Source organism: Hesperophylax consimilis, unplaced genomic scaffold, assembly GCF_061612785.1.
Source record: "Hesperophylax consimilis isolate HC1 unplaced genomic scaffold, BYU_Hcon_1.0 scaffold_32, whole genome shotgun sequence".
In the NCBI taxonomy this organism is placed as follows: Eukaryota; Metazoa; Arthropoda; class Insecta; order Trichoptera; family Limnephilidae; genus Hesperophylax; species Hesperophylax consimilis.
Window position 1 is genome coordinate 2011182 of NW_028301262.1, and position 9665 is coordinate 2020846.

Genomic DNA, 9665 nt, shown 5'->3' on the forward strand with positions numbered 1-9665 from the left:
AAAGTAGTCTTTCCTCACCATAAAGAAACAATGCTCTTGTGTTTAGTGAGGGAATTCTAGTTTTTTGAGTCAACAATTTTTATTAATTGATAAATCAATTTACATAGTTTAATCATTTATGTTTCTTAAAATAATTCGTAAAATTAGTTTACACCGCTTTTCATTTTTTAAATGTTTCTCTTCTACAGAAGACGGGTTTGAAATAGTGGTGAGCAACAATATGAAGAATATTCAGTGTTTGTAATCAATGATGATTAATTAAATATGATTAAAACAATAATACATGTAAATAAACAAATTTAAATTTATTAAGAAAGGGAGTAAATTAACAAATTTATTTTAATGCCCGTGGGGCTTTTACATACATGGATACAATTTTTTTAATAAAGAACTATAGAACATTTGGGGTTTTAATAATCTTATAATAATAATAACAAACTGACACAAAGATTATAACAGAAAAGAAGTAAATTTGATTTTTAGAGGAAGCAATTTTCTCAAAATCCGTTATTAATTGTAAATTGACAATGTAATGTGACGATTCGGGTAGTTTAAATAACTACACTAAATCAATGTAACTAAAAATATCAATTAGAATAATGAACTTATTTACGTGCCTTAAGATTGTATGCTGTATTCTTTAATTTTTGTGAATGCATTTGGTATAAAGGTGACCATTGTGAGGAATAATAATATCCAAGAATGCTTCTGACCAGCGTAATGTAAACGTTTTCATTATATATATTTATATTTTTTTTATTGTTTTTGTTTGATTCGTAGAACTCCATTTAATTTTTTAACAGCTGTAACAATAACAAAAACCAAAAAATACTTGCAGAACTTAATAATTACATTATTAAATTTGATTTTAATTAAATTAAAAAAAAGTTTTCTTTATAATTATTAGATCTTTGTAAGATGTCGAGATATATAAGTGCTTTATTTGTTCGTCTTCTTTTCCTCGAACACGACGCCCAGATCTTAGTGAGTGATACTTTTAAAAGAAAAACTTTGTTATAAAATATAGTAACTATACCATTGATAAACAGTAAGCACAGAATCGGACTTACATGAGAACCTTGAAGTACTCCACTAGAAACATCAAATTCATGCAATACACGGCAGGAAATTTTTACGTTTAGTTTTCAAGACGTTTAATAGGTCTCAAGCTATTTTAGTGTATACATTTTGATCTTAATTACATTTTACGTCAAGAACTTTAATAAATTCCAAGTTTAACAATAATTCAACATTGAATTAACAAGTTGAAATAGATAACGGTGAAGCACGATTGAACAACGGAAGCGAGGTAGAGAAGGAGTATTTGGATCAATTGAATAGCTAAATGGCAATGAATATTCCCTAAGCTGAGGAAGATCTCTGTATATTGTTTACATGTCGCTCATACAGTTTGCAACAGTTTTTAAAAGACCTATAACACCGGGCCCCTAGAACCTCCTCTGATGAGTTTTGCGTAAGTGAGTTTTTAAATTTCCTCTGTGAGAACTTGAATAGTTGCAGTCGGTACATGAAAAAGGTTTTTCTCCGCTGTGCGTAAACATGTGAATTTTTAGTTGTTTCTTTGTTGAACATGAATAGTTGCAGTCGGGACAAGAAAAAGGTTTTTCTCCACTGTGGGTAAACATGTGAATTTTAAGTTGTCTCTTTGTTGAACATGAATAATTGCAGTCGGGACATGAAAAAGGTTTTTCTCCACTGTGGGTAAGCACGTGAATTTTAAAATCCCACTTTTTGGAACATTGATAGTTGCAGTTGGGACATGAAAAAGGTTTTACTCCGCTGTGGGTAAACATGTGAATTTTTAGTTGTCCCTTAGAAGAACTCGAATAGTTGCAGTCGGAACATGAAAAGGGGTTTTCTCCACCGTGTGTTGTTAAATCACTCTTTCTAAAACATGAATAACGGCATTCGGAACATGCAAAGGGTTTTTCTTCAGAATAGGTGCGCAAGTGCTGTTTTAACGATGAATTTCGAATGCAAGAATAGTTACAATGGGGACAAGAGTGTTGTTTTTCCCGACGATGCGTCTTCAGGTTCACCAATAAGTCTAAAAGAATGGGGATAAAGCTTAATTAGAGAATTACAAAAAATAAATAAAAAAATGAGATTAAACTAGGGCGTAAATGGTCAACTTTAAAAAATAAATATCGGCTATGTCGGCCGTCTGTTTGATTTTTCACAGCGCTATATGCAACAACCTAGATAATGTAAAATTTAAATGATCGTTTGTTTAAAATCATAAATTTCCGAAAGTTCTTCACGGATCGCTTTAAAATTTTTATACTATGTTGCATTCGAATACGCGTGTGTTTCTATATTCCTTTATTATATAGATGTCACCTGTGACAAGTAAAAATATGTTTTTTTGAAAACCAGCAACATCTGTTGGACGCCAATGTTTCACTCTCTGTATAGACACACAGCAATGCGGGGTATAGCTAGTATATTATATTAAATATGTATGTACCTAACTTAAATTACAGGTCTTTTGAGAAACCGGAGATATTGTGAGCATTATAAATTAAAAGTTTGCTTTATTTGAGAGTGAAGATAAATTTTAAAGAAAATAACAGAATAACTAATGAACGTCAAGGACGTCATTAACAAGAATAATCGTCTTGTATTCGAAACAGGAAAGATTTCCAAACATCTGAAACCAACATACCTTTGTAACCCAACTTGGAGGTTGTCGGAGTACTCTCCGCATACTGCAAACACTCAGTCTTCACGTCCGGGAGGTAGATATCTATATCTGTATACGACATTTCACATCCACCCTCTTCCTGGGACCCTGGTTCCACCTTGATGGAAACACTGTTGGGAAGACCCATTGCCTCCTGGTAAATGGTCCCAGCTAAAAATAAATAACATAATAATCACATTCGGTTGGAACGAGATCTCGGAGATAAACTGGACCACCTCCAATAAATATCTCGTGCATCAAAAATGTTAAATATCAAGATGGAGAACAGGTTAATCAAAATATACATTCAGTTATACAAGAAAGTTTTAATGTTATCGCATAAAAATGCTTAAGGTCCAAAAAAATAATAATTTGTCAATTGTGCTTCCTATCGAAGGAGTCATTCAATTACTTCGAACGAAACTAAATCGAACGCGTTATATTTTATGGATTTACTTGACATTGTGATTTAAATTTAAACTAAAATAATATTTAAATATTGAAGACAATATTAGTGATTTTTAAACGAAAATCTGAAACAGAAAAATCAGAAAAGGAAACGGTCACATCTGGGACTCGAACCCAGGACCCTTGTCTTTCCGGGACAATGCTCTACCAACTGCGCTAATGGGACCCTATCCTACTCGGTCACTTTTAACTGTATCATACTTCGAATAAGAACTACCAACATTGTCTTCATTTTTTCACCGCACATTTTTATTGGCAACTATCTTTATGTATGATCGCACAAAAGACGCTGTCTGGATTGCATTTAGTTCGGGTTGAATCTTGCGATCATACATAAAGATAGTTGCCAATAAAAATGTGCGGTGAAAAAATGAAGACAATGTTGGTAGTTCTTATTCGAAGTATGATACAGTTAAAAGTGACCGAGTAGGATAGGGTCCCATTAGCGCAGTTGGTAGAGCATTGTCCCGGAAAGACAAGGGTCCTGGGTTCGAGTCCCAGATGTGACCGTTTCCTTTTCTGATTTTTCTGTTTCAGATTTTCGTTTAAAAATCACTAATATTGTCTTCAATATTTAAATATTACAATTTGAGGTTTTACTCAATAAAGTTATTCCGAAAAACTTAATAAAATAATATTTCCAATCAATAACCGTGCGGCAAAAATCAGTGCGCAATAAAATTTAGATCGATATTTAAAATATATCACGGCTGCTTTTACCAATAAGACGGCAGAAGAGAGACAGCTCAGTTCCTTAAGAGAAATAATATTGAATCTTTAATATGTATTTCATGTACTAAATAAAAAAAAATGTAATTAACCGGATTAAATAACCGACTAAATGAGTTATTATATTGACAGTAGCCACACAAAGTGTAAAACTGTCAAATTTACTATGGTGTAGATTTGAGTGAGTCGAATCAGTTGCTCCAATATTATCTGATATATCAGAAACAAGTAGATACTCTCAGTATCCCCCTAAACCCCATGGAAATAAACATAACAATGGATTGTCGGACGTATCGCCCTCATTTGCACAGTCGAGAAAGTTAATTAAGTATTTGGGCATAATTGAGATCTGTATAGGGTATTAAAATGCAACTTACAACTCGCCGCATACTGCAAATATTTCTTCTTTACGTCGGGGAGGTAGATATCTATATCGGTATACGGCATTTCACCTCCGTCCTCATCCTGCGACCCTGGTTCCACCTTGATGGAAACACTCTCTGTATTAAGAAGATCCATGGCCTTCTGGTAAATGGTCCAAACTCAAAATATGTTAGAGCTGAAACGGAATATTTATGAATTAATGATATTTACGAGGGTTCTAATTAGTTTAAAGTGATCACCTTCAGTTGGAACGAAATATTCAAAACCTCGAAGGTGAAATGAACCACATACAATAAATAATATGGAGCGTTTTTTGACCTATAGCATCAAAGATGTCCAATATCAATATGGAGAGCAGATGTCTAAAAAATTTGCCTGTTATACGATTAAGGTAATTTTTTATCGCATAAAGTTAAGAATGCTTTCAAGGAAAAAAAAATTATTTCACAAGTGTCCAGTTGACAGTTTGTTTATTACGCTTAGTATATAAGTCTAACATGGAATGAAAAAAAATCAAAAGAAATATATTTCATGGATACACTTGCCACTATGCTTTAAATTTAAACTCGATTCATATTTTTAAAATCATTAACACATTAAACATTTAATTTTTATAAATTTTGAATATCCGCTTTCACCAATAATACGACAGAAGAGAGAACATTCAGAGAATTAAAACATGAACTTTACAAACATGACTGGCAGTAAATATATTTGACTGGATTAATATAACCGATGTAAATACGTTATTAGAGTTGAGTTTTGCAAGAGTTGAACCAGTTGCTACAATGTTATCTGAGTGCTAGATACTCTCAGTATCACCCTGAATCTTTATACAGATTAGAAAGGTTTCTTTAAAAGGCTTAAGCCGTTTTTTGCGACCAGATTTGGTATAAAACAAAATGTTTGATATTAGTTTCAATTTCAGGGTGCAAAGTAAAACAAACTTGGTAATGTCTATTACTGACATTGAGTAAGCGCAAGACAACATACTATGTAATGTAATCCCTAGTGGAATTGACTTATTAAAATAAGTTTAAGTTTTCCACTCAGTGTAGAGATAAAAACAACCCCATGTACCGTCTGTCGCGTGTTAACCTGGTTGGTGTTGGGTAACTCAATATATTATAAAGCGAATGATGTAAAACTGATATATTCTTAAAAACACATGCAAGGATTAAGTTGCTCGAGTCTTACTTAGTCAATATAACATGAACCTACTTACACGAGTACAAGGCGACAGTTCGAATGTGTTGAAGAAATGTCACTAGAAAATTAGAAGTGCAAGAATGTGATTTACTTCGGAATAAAAAATGTGATGTTCACTGAAGTGATACAAAACTGTATAAATGGAACACAAATATTATTCAGGAATACAATACTACTTCAGAAAAAAGGAGCAACAATAGTATTCTGTTACTAAGCAAAATGCACGAAGACGTAAATAAACCACTCACTAGGTCACTTTCGGGTTTTTTGTATGGAAAAAGTTAGCACACTTCTTAACCACAGATATAGCCGACGGAGCGTTGTTGATATACAAGGTAGAAAAAATCAAAGCCATTTAAAAAATGTGCGACCGTAGATAATAATATTGCGCTCAGCCATTCATTCTATGGCCCATAGACATATGAATATTAGTAGACCTGCCCTAAGTGATTAAAAGCGTATTATCCCCACTCCCCATACCGGTTCCATTGGAACCGGCTGTGCTCGCGTAATGCCTCAAGTGAAATCTGAAAACGTGACGTCATCATTCTTGTGCGAACTATGGTCGAGGCATCATCGGTTCATTTTACGAAATAACACGGCAAAATGTTGACTTGTACTATGAAAACTTGTAAAAATAGATGTGAAAAAGAGAATAAACCCAATTGTCGTATTACATTCCATATATAAGCATTATTTTACTTTATTTTAAGCATATTCACATCGTATAATATAGATCAGTTTTAGAAACATATACTATCACATCGAGAAACGTCTGGACGCGAAACACAAAGCTGGTTGGTTGCTGGGAAGTAAATTATGAACATTTATAAAAGTGTCTTAACTAAATACTTAAACGAAATATTCGACTCTGAAAATAGATCCGAATTTTTTTGCCGAATTTGGACTTGTTGACTTGCAAATTTGTTCATAACGTGGCGAGTAATTTGCGCTCCCATGTAAAAATGTCTATTCATTCAAAAGCAGATTTTACTTTTAAGAAGTAAATGGTGATATTATAATGCGAGATGCCTATTTACTGTCAGATTGATTTATTGACGAATCACAGTCAGCCTTACGCCCTTCGTTCTTCAACAGTTGATTTTACCCCTCGCCATTATCTTCTCGTCTATTAATTCCTATGTCTGTGCTTTGGCCCAAAGACAATTTTAAAATTAAAAACGTCCTTGAAGCAGAAAAATATCAAAATGTTACCTGACGGCAAAGTTCACCTGACAAAGCATCATTCTAAGAAAATTAACTATCAGGGCTCGTTTTATAGAGAGGAAACTTTTTCAGTGGAAACTTGTTAATCTGAGACAAAAAACCCAAAAGTAACAAAAAAACTTGAATAAATGAAAAACGAAAAGAACACTGAAACACAAAAATTTGCAAAAATGATTGTGCTTATCTATGACAGTCGAATTCTGTATTTTTTCTGCTTATTTTGAATGGCAAAATTAATTAACTCATGGTCACATGTTTAATATTTTTGAATTTCACTAAAACAATAGGATAAAACAGGATAATCATTGATAAACAGCGCCCTTGAGGTGATTTTGCACAAAAGACGGCGCTGAACAATTCATCCTAATACTATTTTTATTTTATTATGAATAAGTGAGTCAATGTAATCGATAACATTTATACGCTGTGAAGGTAGACATATTTGCCAAGAATGCATATGTCATAATGTAAATAAGTAGGTAAGAAGCACTTTTAACAAGCCATTTAACGTATTTTGCCATTGCAAAATCCTGACGCGTAATTTACGTTGGAATAACCTTAGAACTGTCAATTCATTTTAAACTTTAACTTACGTAGGGAGTACATTTAGGTTAGGTTGAATGTACATTTTTAACTCGCTAACACTACACTGGCTTTATATTTTTATCACGAAGAACATTAACAAGCAAATATTTAAGACACGAAATAATACTGTTTTACGGCATCACACAACTGCGTCATGTCACGAGTGGCCTCGAGCGAGATGTCAAACTCTAAGCCAATGAGATCTGAGCTTTCTGCCACAATATTTTTTTCTATAAGAAAACGGAGTTATTAATGTCGGTATCAAATGGGTTTCAAGGACAGGCCGTAGTTACATGCCTCTGCACAAAGAAATGGAAACGTCACTAGAGGTGGTCAATATTTGGGTAAAGGTTATGAATTCCGCTTCACGGTATATATGGAATGTTTACTTTGAAAAACTTGAATTTATTTATATTATTAGTAAAAGTTAGTACCCATAAATGTTGGGGAAAACCAAAAATAAACACTTCAAATTTGAATTTCGTTGAAATTATTTCACAAACACGATAAACAGTATATACACCGGTAGTCAACCAAAATCAGTCAGCCATGATCATAAATAAACCACTCTCTAGATCGATATCTTCGGGCTTTTTGTATGGCCCCATTTTGTCACCCCCTTAACCACAAGCGACCACAGATAAAACGGTCGTTTGGTCCAGACAGGTAAATATATCGTGGACCATAAAGAAATCTCAAGGCCATTTAAAAAAAGTGCAAACATAGACAATATAACTGCACCCAGCTAACATCGTTCATTCACTAGCCAAAAAAAAAATATTTTAAAAATAAAAATATTGGAATGCAGTAAAAGGAAAATAAAAAAAAAACCCACAGCTATGCACACATAAAAATACTTTTTATTTTCAAAAAGACAATGGACAGTAATACAAAACAGAGTCAGTACAACCGATGTATTGAGCATTGATTTATCATTGAAGTAGAAGATAAAACTAATACATCTAAACAAAACATGAAACAGAACAAGACACAGAAAAATAAAAAGTAACGGTCTCAACTAGGAATCGAACCCAGTCTTACTGCAACAACTTAATAGGATTTAATTTGACCTTGCACAAAAATACAAGAATATATACACAAAATACATATTCAACAAATTTAAGTGTTAATTATTATTGCCACAGCACTAGAAGTTATTCAAATTCTCCTGCAAGGGTTTCATATAATTTCCACAGCTTTGTCGTCAGCAAACATCATGGAAAATGCTGGTTAAATCTGAATACTTACATGATGCAATTCTGGAGAGGTTTAAATGACCTTGTTTGATGTAATCGTGGCTTTTTTTAGCAGTTTTAGCATCCTTATACGTGGTATAGTATCGCGTCGGAATACGGATAGGTCTGAAAAGGAAAATTAATTAAATTATTAGCCAATGAAGTACATTCAGGAATTAGGAACATTGTATCAAAGAACGAAAGGTTAGTACCTTATTTGACAACGGGTTCGGGTCCTTCTTTCAGTTGGTGGAGATAGACAGGATATTATATGATGACTGGAAGATTAAGCGTTGCCAAGCATTCTTTTTTAATCCCAAAAGTACCGTATTTTTGCTTTCATTTACGAAATGACACCCACAAACAAACGTATTTCTTGCTGCTTCTTGCTAGCACCGGATTATCGAATCCGTCTGAGCAACCTTTAACACAACACGGCATTAATTTATCACCTTGAAGAATTCTAGCACGCAACATTATTTTTAGATGGGTTAGACGATTTTCAAAATTCAAAATATTTACGCTAAAAACTGACTTCGACTTCCGAAATGGCGTCTTGGAAATTACCGTTAATTTTTATCGCAGCATAACACATGCTTACCTTCTCTTTCTGTTACACAAGTCGCTATGGTAGAAAGCGAGAGATCAAACTACAATTTTTGCTCTGAGCCAATGAGATCTGAGCTTTCAGCCACAACAGCTTTGTCTATAAGAATTTGGGTTGAGGATAACTCCTCCCATCAGGGTTACAAGGTTATGCGAGAGTTATACGCCCCTGACACGATCTTTTGATATCCGTACAAGTTCGATTTAGGAGAGACCTAGTAAAAAAATCCTAAACAAGGGTAGTTAAAAGCATTGCGAAATTTTTGAAAACACAAATTGGTGGAATATAACCAAGTTACGCAAGGTTTTTAACTAAAACATAAGAAAACAATTACTTTGTAATATAATGCGTTTTATTAACTGATTATTTTATTTATGAATCACACAAATAAGCCATTTATCAAAGATTTACGTTTTCTAAAAAGGTACTTACCTCTCCTTACTCCTTACTTTGTTACACTTTCACCACTTCTAAAGTGACATTTGCCGCCAAACTTTAATGCTGCTAACTGTCATCG

The 9665-nt window shown here is 33.4% G+C and overlaps 1 protein-coding gene across 1 annotated transcript; it reads right to left on the reverse strand.

Moving 5' to 3' along the window:
- Positions 1-1066: 1066 nt before the first annotated feature.
- On the reverse strand, positions 1067-7387 carry LOC149409282 (uncharacterized). Its single transcript, XM_089649987.1, has 6 exons — positions 7315-7387; positions 5511-5552; positions 4279-4460; positions 2687-2875; positions 2012-2068; positions 1067-1092 (listed from the first exon to the last, which is right to left on the reverse strand). The coding sequence occupies exons 3-6, from the start codon at positions 4418-4420 to the stop codon at positions 1067-1069; spliced, it is 414 nt and encodes a 137-aa protein (XP_089506113.1). The 5' UTR covers positions 4421-4460; positions 5511-5552; positions 7315-7387.
- Between the last annotated feature and the right edge of the window lie 2278 nt (positions 7388-9665).

Excerpts from the sequence above, each read along its gene's own strand:
- LOC149409282 (XM_089649987.1), bottom strand. The coding sequence starts at position 4,420 with ATGGATCTTCTTAATACAGAGAGTGTTTCCATCAAGGTGGAACCAGGG. Across the intron at positions 2,876-4,278 it reads TTTGCAGTATGCGGCGAGTT|CTGGGACCATTTACCAGGAG; the intron begins GTAAGTTGCATT and ends ATTTATTTTTAG. Across the intron at positions 1,093-2,011 it reads ACAACACTCTTGTCCCCATT|TGGAGTACTTCAAGGTTCTC; the intron begins GTAACTATTCTT and ends TGATGTTTCTAG.